This window comes from Phoca vitulina, unplaced genomic scaffold (assembly GCF_004348235.1).
Source record: "Phoca vitulina isolate PV1807 unplaced genomic scaffold, GSC_HSeal_1.0 scaffold69, whole genome shotgun sequence".
NCBI lineage: Eukaryota > Metazoa > Chordata > Mammalia > Carnivora > Phocidae > Phoca > Phoca vitulina.
The window spans coordinates 5,220,752-5,244,373 of record NW_022589772.1 but is presented as its reverse complement, the minus strand read 5'-3'; the positions used below and the strand labels follow the sequence as shown (position 1 = coordinate 5,244,373).

The window sequence follows — 23,622 nt, the reverse complement described above, 5'->3', positions numbered from 1 at the left end:
CCCAGAACAGATGAACATGGGTTTCTGGGTTGAAATGGCCTAGCACAATGGATGAAAACATACCCACCCCAAAGCACATCGTCGTGAGATTTCAGAGAACAGAGAGATCTTTATGAGCTTCGGAGAGGAAAATCAAGTCTTATAGAAGGGATGGGAGAAATCAGAATGGCTTTGAACTGCCCAAACTAACACTGGAAGCTTAATCATGTCAGTGGAATAATGCTTTCAGCATGGAGGGGAAATTTTCCATCTAGAATTCTACACCCGAGCAAATGATCAATTAAAGGTCTCACACGTGCCTCCCATATATCCCTTCTCAGTAAGCTGTGGTAGGATGCGTTCCATCAGTGAGGGAATGATCCAAGTAGGAAAGAGACATGGGATACAGGAAACAGGAAGTGCAACACAGGATAAAGGGGAAAGGGATTCTCAGGATGAGAGTGAAGTTAGAGTCTAACATAATGGAGGGATAATCCTACGGTTAAGGAAGGTGAATGATCTAGCTTGAGATTGATCAGAAGGCTCTAGGAGATATTTCTTGCAGAGATGAAGAATTGTTTGAATTCTTACTATCTGCAAATCTTGAAAGGAGGTATGGACTACTGGTGGAGGGTCTGGGGTTAAATACATACATAGAAAACTAAGCGGGGCACCTGGGTGGCTCAGTTGGTTAAGCATCTGCCTTCGGCTCAGGTCATGATCTCAGGGTCCTGGGATCGAGCCCCTCGTCGGGCTCTCTACTTAGTGGGCAGTCTGCTTCTCCTTCTCCCTCTGCCCCTCTCCCACTCGTGCTCTCTCTCAGATAAATGAATAAACTCTTTAAAAGAACAACCTGTTTTTTTCCAAACTGTGGCTTGCAAATTCCCTGGAGGTGTGCTAACAGGAGGATGAAATTAAAGATTCAGTTCTTCAGTCACACTAACCATCCTTCAAATTCTCAACAGCCACATGTTGGCTAGTGACTACTGGGAGGGTAAGGAGACATCCAGGACATTTCCAAATTCACAGAAAGCTCTACTGGATGGCACTCATTTGCGGGGCCGTGAAATCAATTGGGAGGGTCACAACCAGCATTTCAATAAATGAACTAGATATAGAAAGCCGGTGAGCATCTCATAGTGGGTTTTTTTTCACATAAACAGGGTCACAGAATACTGTGTTCCATCCACGTCAGCGTGTGGGCACAGCATCGTGAGTCACAGTAAAAAAAAAAAAAATTTGAAAGCACTTCTTTAAATTATGTGGGCAAAACCCTGATTTTTTTTTTAAAGAGAGAGAACAAGAGAGTGGCAGACTCCTTATAGCCAGGAGAATCGTCACTTCTTGTGATGGCATCATCCACAGCCTCATATCCTTCTAGGAAACTTCGGGACCTAGGGTGGCATTAACAAACCACCTTGGGACGGTGCAGTCACGATGGAAAGCTAGACGTGCTCAACCCTGTAAGCAACATTACAGTGCACTCCCTATTCTGTCGTTCGCCTTTCCCTTTTTGCAAAGGGTATCTTCTTTGAAGTTCGGTCTTTTTATTTCTTTCTTTAATATAGGAAGAAGAAACTGAGGCTAGGAGGGTATCATGAGATTTGTCCAGGGTTACAAAGCTAGTGATAGAATGAGCCAGGCCTCCTCACCTCTATACCCAGAACCCTCCACAGTCTTCAGGGATCAGCAAGCCTTAAAGCCTCAAAGCCCTCAGTATGCTAAGCAGTACTTGAAACCACTTCGCTGATGACGATCATCTGGCTCCACTAATGACGTCGTCGGCTAACATAGGCTTACCCTGACCCAAACACTTTACATGGACTAATGCGTTTTAATCCTCGTGACCACCCGGTGGGGTCGATCCTAAGATCAATCAACCCCATTCGTTCAGATGGAAAAATGCAGTGGACGGGTGTTCATGAACTTGCTCACAGTCATACAGCGAGTGAGGGGCAGAGCCAGGAAATAGACTGAGGCAGTCCGGTTCCTGGGCTCTAACACTATTTAATATACACCCATATAGAACTCAGATAAATGGACTTCTCCCTAAATTTTCGGTAGCCTAAAGGTGACAGTTTCCATTTAGTAGCACCTCCTAATGATCCACACAACAGGACTGTGTTTTATTCCACAGTATCAGTGTCGCAAAGGAGTTCTATCAACGTAACAGCTTCGGGCTCAAATGCTCCAAACTAATGGATGGGATGTATACAGGCCAGGTTAACTGCTTAGTGCAATTCCATTAAACCTACAGATGAGTACTTTTAAAATATGTGTTTAAAAGTCTGGCTAAGGGGCGCCTGGGTGGCTCAGTCAAACATCTGCCTTTGGACTCAGGTCATGAGCTCAGGGTCCTGGGATTGAGCCCAGCATCCCTGCTCAGCGGGGAGTCTGCTTCTCCCTCTTCCTCTCCTGCTCCCCCTGGCTCGTGCTCTCACACGCGCTCTCTCAAATAAATAAAATCTTCAAAAATAAATAAATAAAATTCTGGCTAAGTAGGGGTGACTGGCTGGCTCCATTGGAGGAGCGTGCGACTCTTGATCAGAGGTTGTGAGTTTGAGCCCCATTTGTTGGGTGTAGCGCTTACTTAAATAACTAAACTTTAAAAATCACCTAATTTAAAATGAATAAAGAAATAAAGTCTGGCTAGTAGTCTTCAAACCTGCAGGTTTTATGTTGGTGCATCAATTAGGCAAAAATTCAGCTTGATAACATGGGTGGATTTATTTCTTAAGATTCGAGTGCAAACTTAAAAACAAGAACAAACCAAGCTTTTCATTAGGAATAAACACAAAAATTGAAGTAACAATCCCACGATCATGCATTTTAACAGATAGTACAAAATATGAATACATTCTAATTTGTAACTACATTTGAAAATTAAAAGATTCCTCTGGAGTTCCAAATACCACACAATCATTAACCTGTTCTTGTCTTGTCACTTCAGAGACATTTGTCATGTGCTATCAGGAAAACATAGGCAAGGATCATTATTAATCAGTCTTTATGCCCGAAAGAAACATTACGCTGCGTAACTTCTGACTCTTTGAATCATTCCCCTGTATCTCAGTTCTGGAAAGCTATACAATTACACCTCTGCTCTGGGGGAAAAAAAAAAGAAGAAGCAATGCAAGTATCAAGGAGGCAAGATACTTTCATGTCAGTAAAGCAAAAGTCACAAGTGTTTGACTTAGAAATGTATAGAATTGTAGTAAATTTTTTAAGTACAACTTCATTTGATGGCTGACATGTCATAACAACAGTGAACAATTTAAACAGGTATAAAAATGTAGGATTAAAATCTTTAGGCTCAAACACTTAAAAAGTCACTATGAATATGGAAAGATCGGTTTACATAACCATGTACTTTTTTTTTTCCAATGAAAAATCAGGGGGTAGTGGCATCTCCCTGGTCCCTTAACAATATTTGGATTTTCGCAAAGAATTAGCAGCACCCAACTTTGTTAATTCCATGTTTCTAAAGGACTTATACAACAGATTAGTTGGCAGTGTTCTAGCTTTCAGGAGATGGGAACGGGCGGGCATGCAAACATTGGAGTATGCATGCATTCACATATTTAAAATCACCATTCCAAATGGGAAAACAATTCACATATTGAAAGAAATCTAAGGAAATCGTCCTTGAAGGATCAAGTGGGCCAGAACAGTAGAAGCTGAATAGTAGTCTACTTGATGACAGTGGTTTTTCACTCTTCAAAGGCAAGCTGGGAAGAATGAGAATACTCACATACACATAACTTCAGAGAGAACCTGCCTCGAATTTGACATTGCAGAACACTGAACAGAAATCTTTACAAAAACCTTCATTCTTGCTTATAACAACACCGGATTATTTTTTTCCTTTTCATCACCATATACATAACATTTAAATATTTTCATTATAAATATCTTAGAGCAAAAAGAATGTATTTTGTTGCAGTGGTGGCCCACATCTGTACAAAGCAATGTAAGCAACATATATATATATGTGTATATATATATATATATAAAATGATTAAGAAAAAAGTGCAAAGAATAACAGTATTAAGAATTTTTGCTTTTTACAGTAACTATGGTTCAAGTGTGAAAACCTGTCAGATATAGAATCCCAGATTTTAATGAAAGATTCAAAAAGAAGCCCACATGCCAAATTACTGCACAAGTATTATCAGTCCCTTACTGTCTTCCCTTCGCCCAAATCGAGCATTTCCAGTTTCTAAACTCTTCCCACAATTAGGAAAATAGTGTTAACAGTGTGTTCTTTCCCCTTCAATTCCCCAAACTCATCCAAGTTTGGTCATTACTCAGAGATTCAAACAAGATATTGGGGAAGTCAGTCATAACCCGCTTTGCTCAAATTAAAGCTAAATGAAAGGCTTTCCGAAATAAACTACAGATCAAGAATCAAATCAGCAACAGCAAACAGACCTTCAGTTCCAAGTGTAATTTAATACGAGGACATTTTTAAAATCAATCCCTGTTATCAAAGGTAAATTCAGAATTGAAATCCTTTCCCAGGCTCGGTGCTATGCAAGGGTCAGAATTCTAAACACTTAGGATGTGGTCACCTTTCCGAACAGAGAAAATGCTTCCTGTTAAAATTGGATTCACTTTCTATCGTCTTACTCTTGGTCTCAGCCTTTTCTTTTGAACAGACAGACAATTTTTGGCAGTCTTTAAAATGTACTTTACCCTTAATCATTCAAATAATTAGTTACTGATTTTAAGACCTCCAAGTTTCGGTGCTTGCAGTTCAATTTCCCTTTAAAAATATATTACTATATATTTTTGGTGTGTTTAATGTTGTTGTATTCAGACTTCGGGCACTGTAATTATTCACAGTATTACAGTGATTCTATGTCTATCCTATGCCGACAATTATGAATCCTAAAATGGTTTCCAAGGTACTACTATTTGGCTCTATTACATTACGATTGAATTTTGCCTTCCAGATAAATGGTTGGAAGAGAATTTTAAAGCCCTGCAGAACTTCTGCTTTGAGTAGTGTTAATACATATCTTTTTTGTCATGCTTGATATTTTAAGCTTCTTCTGAACTAGGAAGACAATAGACATTAGAAGATGCAAACTGTCGCAAACTACATTCTACTCCAACTCCAATTTATTTTCTTCCACATTAAATATTTTCCTTTAAGAAAACAAGCGTATCCTAGGCTACTTTTTAAAAATGGAATTTTTGCTCTAAAATGAATAACACAGCTAAAGGGAAACAACTTTTCAATTTCAGCGGCACGAGAACTAGGCAAAACTAAGTTAAAGTAGACTCGACGACGATTTTAATCACTTTTGGTTTTTTGTTTTTTTTTTAATTACCGTGTCTTTAGAATGATAGACCCCTTACATTCTAACAGCTCAACAAGGCTTAAAACTCTAGAACTGAAAACCCCCCAGGCCACCTCCTACATCCTATTTGCCCCCGTACATTCGCTCAATGTCTTTGAGGTAATGGTTCTTCAGCTCCTTCCTCTTCAGTTTGAAAGCATCAGTGACCAAACCGGTTTCAGGCGTCCATGGCTCTGGACTTAGGCGAACCTTGATTGGAATTTCAAATCGCTCCAATTTCACTGAAATGAGAAGGGGGGCAGGGAGGAGAGAGGGAGGGACAGGGGAGAGGGGAGGGGCTGGTTAATTAAGGGTACCAGAACCTTACAATTTCAATTTCGTTGTAGAGTTCTTGAAGTGTACATAAATCGTTTCAGCTGCATGTAACTTTAGCCCACACAGTTTTTTGTTTTTGTTTTTGTTTTTGTTTTATCCTACCGTATGTGCAGACACCCTCCTCTTTCGAGTCCTCCTATTGGTCGTTTCTTCTGTCTGGGCTGGTCTTCCCTGTGGTAGCCTCATGGCTCATGTCCTTAGTCCATCCAGGTGTCTGCTCAAATGCCTCTCCTCGGAGAAGGCCTTCCAGACCCTTCGGAACAGGAGTCCCTGTGTCCTCTTTGCCTCTCTATCCTCTGGCATCACACTTTCTTCAAAATGCTTCTCACCACCCAGCAGGTCACATATCCCTCCATGCAAGCAGGGGTCTTTTGTTCTCTGCCATCAAGAGCCCTCAATAAATGTGTACATATATATTCATTCATTCCGCAGAAAACTACATCTCTAGACAACTATTCTTCAGGAGCTTTATTCGACACTCAAAGAAGAATCAAAAGGGGGATGGTGAATTTCACACCTCAACGGGATAAGGATCAGAGACAGTACGTACTGCATCTGAGTTTAACAACTCAGCATGTGCAGAGAGGTAAGAAAATAAGGCCACGGAATCAATCAATAGAGCACTCCGTAATTTTAAATTCAATTATATTCCCTCAAGCTACTTACTATTAATACAAGCTCATCCTTAAAATCCTGAAGGACCCTTAACAGCAATGTCAGTCTACAGATGAGCTTTATTTTACATGCAATGAGGTGAAGGAGCACGCACCTGCGTGTGTGCAATCTACCGCTGAGCAGCCCAGGTGACTTTACAAACAACTGGGTTTCCGGGACAGGCACCAAAACCTCAAATTCATGGAAGTTTCTGACCTAATACTGGTCTAGAGGTTTAGGAAAGCTTGCTTCGATTACTGAATTTCTCATTAAAATGAGAGAAAAGTAGAAAGCTAAGTGTGGAAAAATAATCTCTCAAATTATGTAGAATCAAATTCCTAAAAGTAGTCCCTGACCAGGCAGTAAAAAAACATGAAACTTGCTCAAATTCACCACGTCTACTCTGTTGACACATCACAGCTCAGTTATGGGGTCCGAGGGGTCCGAAATAAGGCCATCTGCTCCCCAAGGTCACATTTGGTTCTCAAGGAAACACTTACATTCTCAAGTATAGATTTGGCTCCAGAACCTTTTATTTCATATTACTTTCCTTATTTACATAGGCCCTATTCATAAAAGTCACTATATTTCATTTTTATTAACTAAATTCCTATTCAAAGGGGGGGAAAAGGCTACATGAGAGATTTCATTTTGGGAACTCCTAAATATTATCGAGTACCAGAAGCTTGAGAGAACAATGGGCGATCGCCCAGTTTCTTATTAACAGCATACACTGCCAGCAAGTGAGAAGGAGTGGGGGCGGGGGGGGAGGGAGAAATAACAGTGTTTCACACACAGCATTTTATTGGAATTACGTACATTATGAAATATAGCCTGCAGGTGGCAGCAAATGTCGACATTTCAAGCCATTGGTACTTAACAAATCACCACAAAACTACTAATTTGTATTCTTCTCTTTTAAATGAGACTTTATTATTGTTTGAGAGAGAAAGAGAGAGACAGCGTGCAACGAGTGGGCAGGGGGAAGGGAGGGCCAGAGAGAGAGATTGAAAGAGGGAGGGAGAGGGAGAGAGAGAATCTCAAGCAGGCTCCAGGCCTAGCATAGAGCCCAACCTGGGGCTGGATCCCACGACCCTGAGATCATGACCTGAGCCAAATTAAGAGTGCGACGCTTACCTGACTGAGCTACCCAGGCGCCCCTATTACTTTGTATTCTTATGATAGACACTACCTATACCTGAAACCATGCCCATAAGGGTTAATGAGGTTGAAACTAACAGGAAATTTCAAGCTTGTTTTTCAGAGACATGTTTCTCCCTAATCAGCTACTATTTCTTTCCAGACCCCACTAACGAATGCACTAGCCAACTCTGCAGAGGCATAAACTGAAGGTCACGGGTATGGTTCCAGCCTATGAGCAAGCAAGGCTCTGCATTCCTTCCCTGAGATGAGCCCAAGACCCCATCCAGTTTATACTGGTTCACGGAGCTTGCACCCAGCCCCTCACCTTGTCCTAAGATGACCTCCTGAAGGCAGGAGCCAAATTTGTCTCATTTTAATGTTAAGTCTCTACCCCAACAACACAGGATGCAGGTTACAAATGTTTGCTCAAAGTGTATGTTCGATTTAACAATCGTTAAGTTTCCAGTGCCTGGGTAGCATAGTCCGTTAAGCTTCGGGCTCTTGGTTTCTTTTCAGGTCATGATCTCAGGGTTGTGAGATCCAGCCCCACCTCCGGCTCCCTGCTCAGCATGGAGTCTGCTTAAGACTCCTCTCCCTCTATCCCTCCCGCCCACACACTTGCTCTCAAATAAATAATTTTAAAAAAAGAGAGAGAGAGTCATAAGTTTCCCTGCCCTTTTCATCAATATGTATGTAATCCCAACCCCTATAAATGTAAAAAACAAAACAAAACAAAACAAAAAAACCTTGTCCTCTCCTGAACGAGTAGTAAAGGAACATGAAACTTGCTCAAATTAACCACTTCTACCTGCTGAAACATTACAGCTCTGTTACGGGGAGGCTTCTGGAACTATGAAATCACTATATTGTACCCTAGAAACTAACATAACGCTGTATGTTAACTACACTGGCATTAAAATAAAATTGAAAAAATAAAAATAAAAAAAACCGTTGTGAATGTTAGATGCTACTTCTAATTAACTGGTTTGTTTGTTTGTTTGTTTTTGAGTGTTTGTTGTTTGCCTATAAAACTCGGCTGGGTACTGAATTCTCCTGCTCTCCCTGGGTATCTGGCTATGAATCTTCGAACCAAGGCTTCCAACTTTCTCCCAGTCCCTGGACTTGAAATCATTTAAAATGAAAACCGCCCTTTTCCTAAAGCCCTACAAACTGACGCCAGGCTACTTGAAGTGAACTTCAGCAAAACTGCCACAGCAGCTCACCTTTAGACACTCTTCTTGCCTGTTGCTGTGTGGGCCGCTCAGATAGATCCCCAGAGAGATCGGAACCACAAGCCAGGAAAATCTGTCTGGGGACCACCACCTGCCCTCCCTCCAGCTAGAGGTGCTTCACGCCTGACATCTAGAATCTCACTGGCAGCACTCAAGACTTTGGGTTTATAATTTGCCCCAATGGAGGTTTTTCTTTTGTTTCCATAGAAATGTCACTCGTTAATTCCTTGATTGCTTGCACAATATAGGCCTAAGCCTGACAGCCCCCTGCGCCACCGCCTCCGGAAACGGGACAGCGGTTTAACTGAACTGACTTTCTCTCAAGACTAAGACTGGCGCCTGAGACACACAGCACACTTCTTCCCTAAGGTCCAGAACAGAACAGCTGAACTCCAGCTACAAGGGAACAGTGCTGACCTGGGGGATGTTTTTCTAAGAAAAATCTTGGTCAAAAGAGAGATCTTCCCACTACTTCTAACCAGCCCTGGGGGAGCCATGTCTTGGCAGTTGGAAGATAAATCTACTGATTTAAAAATTTGGTCCCCCTTTCTCTAGTCACAATCCCAAGGAATCCAGTCATTGCACTAACCCCCTTAAACCTTTTTATCAAACAAAAAGGGAATCAACACCAGATGGGAGTTAACGTGCCTGGTTAGCAGGAGGATAGAATTTGATGTTTGTTGAGAACATTTTTACCCTGGTGGGGAATCGGGGCTCATGAACACACGATGAAGAATCTATCACCTTACGGGTGTTCGCCAACAAAGTTGCCCAACAAAAAGAAAATAGATTCATTAGCCACAGTAGCATTTGATCATCACATTGCTCTGGACTATAATATCCTTGTAAAACAGGCTAGGATAGGTGCCATTTCTAACCAACTTGCAGTGTTGATATAATCCTTCTAAGTAAAACTCATTTAGATAAAATCAGAGAGCATGCCACCTGGCTGCAGTGAATTTCCCCAGAGGTGTGTGGACAAATTGACTGGTTTATTGGACACTTCCTGGATCCCTGAAGGTATGAGGTCAATGTTACAGGGACTACTAAGATTTGGGTTATCTCTACATTATTTAGATATGTAATAATCAAATAGGCTTTCCAATACTGTTCTGAAACAATCAAAAAAGGAGCTAATATTTTGGTCATGCCAAATGCCCATTAAGCCAAGTAGCAGGGAATTTTCTAACAAAATATGAATTTGCTTCATTCCTCAAATCCAGACAGGGTGCCCTTTTCCAGCAGGAAGTAGCCAGAGTGGTCACTGTCCCAATTCCTTCAAGATCGAGGAATGACTATAAAGCAAGGGAAAGCGAAACCATGCCCATAAGGTCAATGAGGTTGAAACTAACAGGAAATTTCAAGCTTGTTTTTCAGAGACCTATTTCTCCTGAATCAGCTACTGTTTCTTTCCAGACCCCACTAACGAATCCACTAAGCCCCCTCTGCAGAGGCATAAACTGAAGGTCACAGGTATGGTTCCAGCCTATGAACAAGCAAGGCTCTACACTCCTTCCCTGAGATAAGGAGCCCAAGACCCCATCCAGTTTATACTGGTTCACGGAGCTGGCTCCTAGCCCTTCACCTTGTCCTAAGATGACCTCCTGAAGGCAGGAGCCAAATTAGTCTCATTTTAATGTTAAGTCTCTACCCCCAAGTGAAATGGGATTTGCTCAATGTGCAAGCTCCATCTGTCCTCATTAAGAGTCATAAATTTCCCCGCCCTTTTCCTCAATATGTATGTATTCCTAACCACTATGATTATTTGAGAAAACAAAAAACAAAGAAAAAACCCCATCCTCTTCCCCCTTTGGGGAGGTGGATTTGAGGCTTGCCCTCCTGTCTCCTTGTTTGGCTGCCTCCAAAATAAACCCTCTCTTTGTTGCATACTCCAGGTCTCAGGGATTGACTTTGTTGTGTGATAGCACCCAAAGTTGGGTCTGGTTACGTACCTCACACTTCTGTTTAAAATATGAAGAGGCCATCTATAAAAGATGCATGATTTCAGGAAGATTTAGCTGAACACAATCAAGACTATTTTATACTTTTTGCATTCAGTCTCTGAAATTGTCATTAGAAGCAAAAGTTTGGCCAGATAAATATTTTGTGGCACAGGAAAACTAGGATTTATACACTGAAGCTCATGATTATTGTATATTATCGAAATCATTAATTGTTTGATTTCATGCCTCAGTCTCAGAAAGTTATGAGGACCCAGCAGGTCCTAGAATTTTATTCCATTTTTCACCTGATTGTGATCTAGGTTGACTTTCCACATTATTGCTTTTACATAGTGAAATGTACGATGACAAATTATTTAAGTTGCATTTTCCCCATTAGTACATTCAGAGAGTGATGAAGAATAACAGCCTATTAGCTAAAATACTTTTTGAAATACTACATTAAAAAATTAGGATCTGTATCAAAGAAAATTCTGGTAGCCCGATGACAGTAATATAGAAAGTATGGTATATCAATAATACTATAACTGACAAAGCCATCTTAAAGAAAAAAACATTAAGCCCCTATTTTTATGGTAACAAAGTAACTTAATTTTGAATCTGATTATGTTAATAGGCCATCTGTTATTTAAAACTTTATAGTGTCCAGAGTTAACTCTAAGAATGTTCTTCTTGGGGGCACCTGGGTGGCTCGGTTGGTTAAGCATCTGCCTTCAGCTCAGGTCATGATCTCAGGTTCCTGGTATGGAGCCCGGCATCAGGCTCCCTGCTCAGCAGGGAATCTGCTTCTCCTTCTCCCTCTGCCCCTCCCCCTGCTTGTGCGTGCTCTCTCTCTCTCTTCCTCTCTCTCTCTTCCTCTCTCTCTCTTTCTCTCAAATAAATAACTAAAATCTTAAAAAAAGAACGTTCTTCTTGGGGAAAAATAGTTTTGTAACTTCAACCTGGTAGCTAATATTACAAACTAATAAGTGGAACCTAAATAGTTAATTTAAAAGAATAAATTATAGTAGCCTAGTTAGGGAAACAGGGGTGCTTGTATATCTCTGATAAAAGCATAAACTAGTCTACAGTTTTTCTGGGGGACAAGGAAGTTATATGGCAACAGAGCGGAAAAAAGCCTTTAGAATATACATTTTCTTTGACTCGGAAATTCAATTTCCAGGGATTCATACTCAAAAAATAATTAAGTAAATAACTGAGTATACATGATATGTGTTATATTTGTTTACAGTGTGTGTGGGGGGGAGAGGAACTCACCTTAAAAGTCCAACAAAGACTTAAGTGGATACTCATATACTAGAATACTATTTACTGATTAAAAATGACAATGCAATTCTGTATCTACTGATTTAGATACATGTCACGGACGCTGACAGGTTAGGTATGTATACCAGAAACAATGTAACATCACCACCCAAAGATAACTACGAGAAAGCAATTTTTTTTACTCCCTCCTTTATCATTTTCTGCACTAATATTTTACAATAAATATACATAACCTGATCAGGAAAATGATGCTTTCATTTTTTAGGAGGGGAAGCAACAAGGTTAAAACTGGGTAAATAGCTTCCTATTAAACAGGAAGAGTTCACAGTTTCTCTCTGTTCCCTTGGAAAATAATTTAAACAGTTTTAAATAATTTTTAAAATTAAAAACCACAAGGAAACAGCTGAAATGAGAGAAAGAGGACACTGGGTGAGAGTTCAACAAAATTTTGGAAGACCCAAAGCAAACAGACTAGTGGTAACTGATGGAGAGTTGAGGGAGCTAAAAGCTAACTGCCAAAAAAATATAAAAATAAAAAAATAATCAAAAAAATAAAGACATAAAAGCTAACTGCCAACAGAGGACACCAGTGAGAGACAAATGGACCTCCTGAGCCAATGCCTCTGAAGACAGAGATGAGGGATACACTGAAAAAAGAGTGCTGGCCCTCAGTCTGTTTTCAGAGGACAGTTCTTCTCCCTCATCTTGCCTTCCCCAAGCAGGCCCGCAACAGGTTTGCTTTTTGGAAAGGCTGAACTAGAGAGACTCTGGACTCCAAGGACACTAGATACGACAGAAGGAGGGAGTAGAGCTGAAAACAAAAGGATGCTGTGAGGGTAAGAGCCACCCACCTCACCCCCAACCCCTTTCCAATTTCCTCTTTTTGGGTCCCCGAATAGGCAGTCAGGCTACTATCCTCCAGGCAAGAGACTCAAGAAGTCTTTTTCGCAGAAATGGGTTGATTTAAGATACTAACTTTGAATAACCAGTCAGTGAAGCCCAGTAAGCTTTCCAAACAGTATTTTAGTGCCTCGTTCTCAAATATGAATGGACAGACAGGGATCCACAGGTACAGGAGAGGATATGACCAAAGCAAGCAGAAAGGGGAACTTGGAGGAAATGAACAATAACACGAGAAGAATACGTCAGAAAAGGAATCCCTTGAACATCCTCGGGGAGTAAGTGACAACACACTGAGTGCATTCATGAAAGAGCAACAGGATGTTATTAAAAGAGCATGGAGAAAAGAGGAAAGAGCTCTTGAAAATTAAAATTCTGATATTGGAAGTTGGAAATTCAATAGACAGAGAGATGATAAAGTGGAGGGACCCCACCAGAATGTAAAACAAAAAGGATGAGATAGAAAACAGAAGGGAAAAAAAAGATACTAAAACTAGAGGATGAAAGCAGGAGGTCCAACAGCCATATAAAAGTCGTCCCAGATAAAGACACAAACACAGAACTTGGGGGAGAAAAACTATAAAAAGAGCGAGCAAGCAAACAAAAAAAGATAAATGGATATTTCCCATAAGTAAAGGGCAGAGATCTATAGATTGAAAGGGCCCACACCAAGTTACTATATGCAATGAAAAACGATAAGAGATGCACACCAGGGCACCTCATCATGAACTATCAGAACAAAGATGGACCATTCCAAACAGAGGCTGACCAGTTAGCTGGGATGTTGTAACATGCAATAAAGAACTAGGTAAGTTATTCTACTATATGACATTTAAGGATCTTTCCAACATACAAATACGTATGTATATATTAAAATATATAATGTGTATATATAACATGCATAACTTATATATATATATATAATTTTTTTCAAGATATAGGTTTTAAAAACCCTGTATTTTATTATGAAAACAAAATAATTAGATAGACATCTCAAAGAGCCTAATGCACAAGACATCATTAAATGACTTCTAGGGACTTCAACAGACAAGCAATTTCTTACTTACTGGCATTGGCAGCTTCTCTAATTTCTTTCAGTATTTCAGCTTCCATGGCAGGGTTATTGCAGATATCAACCCAAGATCCTTCCACTCCTTTCTGTTGTGCCAAAAGTGTCAACCTTTTCTGATTAGGAACCACAAAACTAATCACATAGGACTGATCACTAGAAAATTAGAAAATAACACAAAATGGAAATTAAAACATTGAGAACAATTGTAAGTTATTGACTGGAACAGTACACATAATTCCAAATACATATTTCTTTTAAGTGTTACAGTTTCATTAAGACGTAATAAAACCCAGGGCTCCTAGGTCAGTTAAGCAGTTAAGCATCTGCCTTCAGCTCAGGTCATGATCCCAGGGTCCTAGGATCTGAGCCCCACGTTGGGCTCTCTGCTCAGCAAGAGCCTGCTTCTCCCTCTCCCTGCCGCTCCCCCTGCTTATACTCTCTCTCTGTCAAATAAATAAAATCTTTTATAAAAAGAAGTAATAAAACCCATAGTACTGGCATAAAGACAGACATTTAACCAATGGACTAGAACAGAAAGCCCAGAAATAAACCCCTGCACATATGGTCAATTGATCTTCAATAAGGGTGCCATCATCCCTCAATGGGGAAAGGACAGTCTCTTCAACAAATGGGTGTTCAGAGAATTGGATATCCATTTGCAAAGGAATGAAGTTGGACCCTTAGCCCATACTACACACAAAAAGTAACTCAAAATAGATCAAGGACCTAAACATGTAAGAGGTAAAATATGTCTACAAGAAAATACAGGGGAAAGGATTCATGACACTGGATTTGACAATGCTTTCTCAGATATGACACCAAAAGCAGAGGCAACAAAAGAAAAAACTGATAAATGGGAGTACAACAAAAATTTTAAATTTCAGCATACCAAAGGACATAGTCAACAGTGTGAAAAGTCAATCTATGGAGCTGTAGAAAATATTGGTTAGATATCTGATAAGAAGTTAATATCCAGAATATATAAAGAACTCCTATAACTCAATAGCAAAAAATAAAACCCAATTAAAAAATGGCCAAAGACCTAAAACTTGTAAAACTCCTAAAAGAGTATGGGGTAAGCTCCTTGACATCAGTCTTGAAAATGTGTATTGTTGGATTTTGTACCAAAAACAAAGGCAACGAAAGCAAAAATAAATAAGTGGCACTATATCAAACTAAAAAGCTCTGCACAACAAAGGAAACCATTAACAAAATGAAAAGGCAACCTACAGGGGTGACTGGGTGGCTCAGTCAGTTGAGCATCTGACTCCTGATTTTGGCTCAGGTCATGATCTCAGGGTCACGGGATCGAGCCCCACATCGAGCCCCACATTGGGTTCCATGCTCAGTGGGGAGTCTGCTTGAGATTCTCTCTTTCCCTCCCCCCTCCCAAATAAATCAATCAATCTTAGAAAAAAAAAAAAGGAAATGCAACCTACAGAATAGGAGAAAATATGTGAAAATCATTTATCTGGTAAGGGATTAATATTAAAAACTCATAAAGAAGTCCTACAACTCAAGAGACAAAAAATCCAATTAAAAAATGGGCAGAGAAAGAGAAAAAACATTTTTCCAAAGAAGACATACAAATGGCCAGCAGGCACATGAAAAGGTGCTCAACATCACTCATCATCAGAGAAATAAATGCAAATCAAAACCACAATAAGATATCATCTCACACCTGTTAGAATGGCTATCATCAAACAGACAAGAGATGACAAGTGCTGGCGAGGATGTGGAGAGAAGGAACATGGCACACTGTTGGCAGGAATGTAAATTGGTGCAGCTGCTATAGAAAACAGTGTGGCTGTTCCTCAAAAAATTAAAAACAGAATTACTGTATGATCTAGCAATTCAATTGCTTGGACAAAGAAATATAAATCCAAAGGATATGAAAAGATATTGAAGGGATATCTGCCTTCCCATGTTCATTGCAGCATTAGTCACAAAAGCCAAGATAAAGAAACAACCTGTGCTCATCAATGGATGAATAAAGAACACGTGGTATGGAAATATCATTCAGCTATGAGAAAGAAACTTCTGCCATTTGTGACAACATGGATGAACCCTGAGGGCATTATACTAAGTGAAATAAACCAGACAGAGGAAGACAAATACTGCATGGTATCACTTACATGTGGAATCTTAAAAAAAAAAGAAAAGTCAAACTCATAGAAACAGAATAGAAAAGTGGTTGCCAGGGGCTGGGGGAAACAGGAACAGGTTGGTAAAAGGGTACAAACTTTCAGCTAGAAGATAAATAGGGTTTGAGGGTCTAATGTAAAACATGGTGACTACAGTGGATAACACTATATTGTATAACTGAAAAGAGGAGAGAACAAATTTTTAATGAGCAAAGGACTTGACATTTCTCTAGCAGTCATACACAAATAGCCAACAAGCATATGAAAAAATGCTCCATATCACTAATCATTAGCGGGGAGATATCCCTTCATACCCATTATAATGACTCCTATCAAAAAAATAGAAACAAATGTTGGTGAGGATGTGGAGAAATGTGAACGCTTGTGCAGCGTTGGTAGGAATGTAAAAATGGTGGTGTTGCTGCCGTGGTAAACAGTACGGCAGTTCCTCAAAATATAAATATAGAACTACCATAAGACCTGGCAATCCCACGTCTGGATATATATCCAAAAGAACTGAGAGTAGGATCTTGAAGAGATATTTGTATAACCATGTTCATAGCAGTAGTATTCACAGTAGTCAAGACGTAGAAGCCACCAAAGTTGTCCATTGATGGATGAATAGATACACAAAATATGGTCTATATACCCAATGGAACATTTTTTTAAAGACTTTATTCATTTGAGAAAGATGAAAGGGAGAGGGAGAGAGAGAGAGAGAGAGAGAGAGAGAGAGAGAGAGACCGAGACCATGAGCCGAGGGAGGGGCAGAGGAAGAGGGAGAAGCAGACTCCCTCCTGAGCAGGGAGCCCAACATGGGGCTCAATCCCAGGACCCTGAGATCATGACCTGAGCCAAAGGCAGACTCGTAACCGACTGAGCCACCCAGATGCCCCCATCCAGTGGAACATTACTACGCCTGAAAAAGGAAGGGAAATTCTGACACCTGCTACAATATAGATGAACCCTGAGGACATTATGCTGAGTGAAGGAAGACAGTCACAAAAAGACAAATACTGTATGATTCTACTTATATGAGGTATCTAGACTAGTCAAATTCACAGAAGCAGGAAGGAGAATGGTGGGGGCCAGGGACTGGGGCCAGGGAAAATGGGGAGTTGTTTAATAGCTAGAGAGTTTCGATTTTGCAAGAGAAAAAGTTCCGGAGACTGACTGCACAATGATGTGAATATACATAACACTAGTCAACTATACACTTAGAAATGGTTAAGATGGTAACTTTTATGTTCTGTGGGGTTTTTTTTTTATAATTACATTTTTAAAGGGTGTGATAAAGCCCCTAAAAATAAACCCTATTAACACATAAAGGAAATGGTCCAATCTCTAAGGTTTTTGATTTAGAAAACTTGTACTAGCTGTGTGAACTTCTTAGGAAAATTAACAACTTAGTGGTTAAGGATGTTAAATGAAGTAAGTTTTGTGGCACAGCTAAGTATTAAGCAAGGCGTAGTAGGTGTCGAAGAATTACTTAAAATGTCTCAATCATCTCGAATGATCTTCAAGCTGGTTAACTTTCAGAAACGTGTAACACTCCCCAGTGCTGATGAAATGTTGGTGTTTCCCTTATGATTATAGATGATCAAAATGATTTCCAGTTGTCCTTTTACTGTAAGTACAAGGAAGCACAAATGCAACTTTTAAAATTACCTTTTGGCAAACGCACAGATGTTGTCTATAAGTGGACAGTTCTTGAGTGCTGCTTCTACTTTCCCCAGAGATACATATTCTCCTGCTTGTAATTTCACCAGATCTTTCTTACGATCTGTAAGATGAAGAATGAGGAATGTTAAGTCACCCACAGTCCACTTTCTTAGGGTATGCACAATTCTGATTTTCTTTCACTCTCACTGCCTTCATCTTGATTGACCAAGAGACTTCTTTGAAAATCTTCTTATATATAATGCTTGCCCATACACGTCAGTTAAAAAGAAGACACCATGGGGCGCCTGGGTGGCTCAGTTGGTTAAGCGACTGCCTTCGGCTCAGGTCATGATCCTGGAGTCCCTGGATCGAGTCCCGCATCAGGCTCCCTGCTCGGCAGGGAGCCTGCTTCTCCCTCGGACCCTCCCCCCTCTCATGTGCTCTCTCTCTCTCTCTCATTCTGTCTCAAATAAATAAATAAAATCTTTAAAAAAAAAAAAAAAAAAAGAAGACACCATGCTGAAGAGGTACTGGCTAAAATGCTAGACCCCATACAGAATGCTTCGGTATCTTATTATAATCTTAACCACCATAATAAAGTGAATAGAAGGAACAGGATCTCAGAGCATTCGATTTGAATGGCAGCTCTGCCCATTACAAGCCACGTGAGCCTGGGCATGTCGGCTGACCTCTCCAACCCTCAGTTTTATCAGAGATACTGATACAAGCATGTAGCACAACGTCTGGCATAGGGAACGTGGTTAATAAATGTGAATTCCCCATTTTCCATATTTGACTTCATCTTGTTAAAATGACAGTGCTCCTGGCACTGGACGGCCTGGCTTGAGTAATCACCGGTTGCCTTACAACATTCGTACGCGTGCCGGCTTGCCTGCCTCTAGCCTGGGAACCCACTCTACATGCCCACAGAAACCACCTTTGATTCCAGTGCAAATAAGGATCAAGAAAAAAAGGCAGGGGAGGGAGGGAGTTGGTTCTAGATTGAGCCATGCTCACTGGGGCTTTCCCCAGCAGAGCTAACTTCTAGATGAAGAACCACTTTTCCCAGGAAATCTCTAACTATATGCAGGGACAGATTTAATGGACCACAAGAGATATGACTGAGGAAATTTTACGGCTTGAAAAGAACCTGACTAGGACCCTACAGACTGGTCCTTCCCAACTAGTTAGGCAAATTTTCATTTTAGGTTCTGCCTGCCTCAAGTGAATAGCATAAGGGCTCTCTTGGAGCTAAAAGTCTCTTGCAGGAGGCTCACTGAGGGCAGTGTCAAACCAACTGACATTCGCAGAAGAATGCATTGCTGTTGAGGATTTATAATTTTCTACGGTTCGAGGATAGCTGGAGCTATAGAAATAGCCACTAGGGAAAGTAAGGTGTCCACACTGCTTCCTGAGTGGGGAGGTCAATGGTGAGGGATTCTATCCTGTGGTGTCCTATGATACTCTAGGTAGGGTATGTTACAGTAGATGGCCATACAGTACCATGTGTAGTTGACCAAAAAAATACCTCTTTGAGCAAGCTTTGTTTTCTCCCAAAAAGAGAATACACTGACCTATAATCTGTAAACATCCATCAGGATGAAATTCTCCAATGTCACCAGTGCAAAACCACCTTTGGCCATTTTCATCCACAGAATAATCCTCTGCCGTTTTCTCTTCATTTTTAAAATACCCCATGGAGATATTCTGTCCACCAATTACAATTTCGCCTCTGGGGTTTGGCTTGTCATGAATTGTATAACCACCTGGAAGTCATTAAATGAAATTAGTTACTGTTCTAACACAGAATGTACTTGTATTCATTCTTAAAACTCCTATACTAATATGTTTCTGTGGATCAAATGTTATGTCACTTTATGGGAGAATATTAGTTTATATTTATTCACATTGATGTGAGGATCATGAGTCACTGTAATTTCAGAAGTACCAAGGAAGGCTCAATGATAATCACCAACCACCAACTATGCCAAACTTTCCCAATGACCAAAAAATTTCACACTTAGAAATGGGCTTCATAGAGCTCTGTTAAGACTAAAGTACCCGCAAGAAGGGTAACATTTGAAGGTGTTATAAGTAAATTACCAATATGATGATATCCATGCATTTCAGATTTTTTTCTAAAGAGGTTTTATTTTTTATTTATTTTAAAATTTTATTTAAATTTTTTATTATTATGTTAATCACCATACATTACATCATTAGTATTTGAAGTAGTGTTCCATGATTCATTGTTTGCGTACAACACCCAGTGCTCCATGCAGAATGTGCCCTCTTTAATACCCATCACCAGGCTAACCCAACCTCCTACCCCCCTCCCCTCTAGAACCTTCAGTTTGTTTTTCAGAATCCATCGTCTCTCAATTTTTGTTAGTAACATACAGTGCAGTATTGGTTTCAGGAGAATTTTGTGATTCATCACTTACATACAACACCCAGTGCTCATCACAACAAGTGCCCTCTTTAATACCCATCACCCAACTAGCCCATCCCCCACCCACTTCCCTCTATCAACCCTGTTTGTTCTCTATCGTTAAGAGTCTCTTTTGGTTTGTTTCTCTCTCTCCTTTTTTTTAAAGATTTTATTTCTTTATTTTAGACGAAGAGAGAGCGAGAGAGAGCGAGAGAGAGAGAGAGAGAAAGAGAGCACGAGTGTGGTGGGGGAGGAGGGAGAAGCAGGCTCCCCACTGAGCAGGGAGCCCTGCATGGGGCTTGATCCCAGGACCCTGGGGTCATGACCTGAGCTGGAGGCAGACGCTTAACTGACTGAGCCACCCAGGCACCTCTCTCTCTCTCTTAAGGTTTTAATACAAGAGAGCAGGTAGGAAGTGCCTACCAAAGGCAACACCACTAAGTGAGAGGGAAAGGGAGGTTAGGAGAAACAGGAAGGAAACTTTATTTTCTTAACTTGGCCTATGACCAGTCATGACTTCAAAAGTTAGAACACGAAATAACTGACAATAACTCTGAAATATCTTACCACTACTCATTATCTATTCATTGTTAAAAAAATCTTACTTTAAGGGAAATAGACAAAAATCTGAATTCATAACCTGAGATGTTGATTGGATTTTATGTCCTAAAAGAATTAAAGCTGCTCTTAAAATTCTTAACCTAGTCAGTATTTGAATTGGACGAAACCCACTGTACGTAAAACATTAAGATCATTCCTATTTCAGAAAGCAAAGGTTCCTTCATAGCAAGGAAAGCTCCAAATACATTTGCAAAAATGGACCTACTCCCCCAAATGGACATTAAGGCACAAGACCAGAAAATCAGAGAAAAAAAATTAGAGGCAAAATTCGCCTTACCAAGTTGTAGTGATACACCTTGTTTCTCTGATTTCATTGCCTCATAAATAACCCATCTAATAAAAAAATAGTGATGCTGAGACTCAATACAGCCAGACCCATATTCCCTATATTCTCTTCAGATTTCCATCCTAGAATTGGAACGGCATGACCATGGGAGGACTTATTCCCAAGATGCAAAACTCTTGGGAATGCAACTGGATTTTAAATGTGGTTTTTAAAAAGAAGTGGCCATTTGCTCACGGAGCACCGACAATAATGCACATCATAAGAAAGTCACAGGAGAGAAACAATTTTAGGGACTTCAAGTTTATGTGAGATAAAGCCCATTCATTTTCTTGGGTTTGAACAACCTAGGGGAATTGTCCTAGAAGGTAACTAACTGGTCCTTTAAATTTCCAGTCTATGGCTCCATCCCAAGGTGAATACTCCCTTTTAAAATTGTAAGCCTTTTAATTACTTTTGCTCTATCTGGCAAGGCCAAGCTGTTAATTATTTTGCAGTTAATGCACATATTTAGTATTTTTCACAATTTCATCAGGAAGACTGGTTTACTTTTGCCTTCAGCTGATTTATAAAAAGGATTATCGCCAATATCTGTAAGGTGCAAGCTTCCTTTTGTAGTCACATATAAAAATAAAATTACACAAATAGCTGGAGAATTGAGTCTCAACTGTGAAAACGTTTGCTGGGGTCAAGAGCTAAGGGATTGGTGTGTGTGTGTGTGTGTGTGTGTGTGTGTGTGTGTGTGATGAATCACTCTATCCCCTAAAAATCTGGGGTTTCATTTTCCAGCCCCAACCCTCCTCACTAGCAAAGTGGAGCTTCAAAAGATAGGATATGGCTCCTTCTCCAAACCCAGGGAATGGCCCACTAAGAATGTTTTTCCTCTTCACCATCAAGTATTCTCAAGCTCAGAATCACCATGCCTTGATTCTAGAGATTTTCTTTTCCTCTTCGGAACCTAAAGATGTTACTGAGGAGAAAGCAAGCACAGGGAACGAGCAACAGCAAAGATTCACTCGCTACCACAGACAACCTAACCCTTCAAAGACTGGGTATCTTGAGGCTCAAGGTGGTTTTCAGCACATCTAGAACCAGTAGAGCTTGTCATCAAATTCTTACCTTCCTGCCAGTCTTTTAGCTTAATTTCACAGCAAATGAGAGGGGCACCCACTCTGCCAGTAGTATAGTCAGTAACTACGAGGGAAAAAGCAACAAAGATATTAGCATACCACATTTCAGACCCGCGTGAGACCAGGAATACTGGAGTCCGAGCCGGAGTCTCACAGATGACAAGAGAGAGGCCATGATGAGTGCAGTGCAAAGCGTGGTCAGGGTTTCAATATTTCAACTTCATTTCGACAGTGCAATCAATTCCAGTGTTGTCACATCATTTTTGCTTCTCACAGGCTATGTTTCAGATAATTAAGTACAAACACCTCTGGTAAAAGAGGAGAGCTGGCTCCGCCATTATCTACCTCAGATTCCAGTAAGACAGATTTGGAGCGGAATTCCTTCTCTACCACTCACTGTGGCTGTGTGACTCGGACAAATTACTTAGCCCCGTGAAGCCTCCATTTCCTCACCTATTACATGGGGATAGTAAGAAAACCTCCTTCTTAACCGGAATATGTTGTCAGGATTAAATGAGATGATGCGTGGAAGGGGCTTAACACTTCCGGGCACAAACTAAGCTTTTGATAAACATTAGCTGCCGTTACCAACCATGATGAGGATGATGACGATGATGATATTCTCCTTTTGTAATAGGGAAGTACTGCTCTCCATAGCAGTACTTCCCGTGATCAAGTATTTATAGATAGCCAATAATGTACCTAGCATTATATTAAACACTGAAAAGAGAAAACACATAAAGGATAAGGAGACTGTGCCCTCAGTGAGCTTACTAACAAACTACCTGGGCCAAACTGCATATGAAACAATTTAGAGCACATTTAAATACTCAACTGCACGGTACCAGAAGTGAGCACAACGGTACCTCAGAGACTAGAAAGATCAATGTAAAATTGGGAAAGCCTTAATTGAAGAGTTGGGCATGAAAAGGCAGCTGTGACCAGTTAGCCGAAAGGGCATTCCAAGAGAAGGGAACAGAAAATACAGAGAGGTGAGAGCAAGAAAGGCCATATGAGAAAGAGTGAGAAGACGGGCTTGTCTGGAGAGCAGAGCCAGGTACGTGGAGATGTGGGAAATCATGGAAAACAACGATGGGTACAATGGCACGAGATCGAAGATGTCTGGGGAGTTTGGTTCGCTGAGAATGAGGCGGTGTTTGAGGCAGAGGTGTCTACCACAGGTGCACAGGATCAACCCGAAGTGCTATCCTAGAGGCAGGCACAGCGGTGGAAAGGCTGTTCGCCTCGGAGCAGTGCGAAGGAATAAAAGGCTGGATGTCAAAGGTGGCATGCAGGGGAGGGAGCAATCCAACGAGGAAGTGGGAAGACCCGATCAAAGTTCAAGATATTTACTTAGATGACTTCAAAGCAAATGCCCCGAATGACTTTAAGGATGGTAACACCACTGTCGCAAACAATTTGTGAGGTGCAGAGATGGTCTGGGATGCTGGCACCGATTTTGG

General features: G+C 40.6%; 1 protein-coding gene across 1 annotated transcript in view; it reads right to left on the bottom strand.

Moving 5' to 3' along the window:
* Positions 1 to 2,681: 2,681 nt before the first annotated feature.
* The window catches only part of ACSL4 (acyl-CoA synthetase long chain family member 4), an 80,955-nt gene continuing 60,014 nt past the window's right edge, over positions 2,682 to 23,622 (bottom strand). Inside the window, exons 12-16 of the mRNA XM_032392700.1 lie at positions 22,149 to 22,223; positions 19,269 to 19,460; positions 17,701 to 17,815; positions 13,884 to 14,041; positions 2,682 to 5,566 (exon numbers count right to left, since the gene is read on the bottom strand). Coding sequence (XP_032248591.1) covers positions 5,409 to 5,566; positions 13,884 to 14,041; positions 17,701 to 17,815; positions 19,269 to 19,460; positions 22,149 to 22,223 — 698 coding nt within the window. The 3' untranslated portion in view covers positions 2,682 to 5,408. The remainder of the gene's footprint in view (positions 5,567 to 13,883; positions 14,042 to 17,700; positions 17,816 to 19,268; positions 19,461 to 22,148; positions 22,224 to 23,622) is intronic.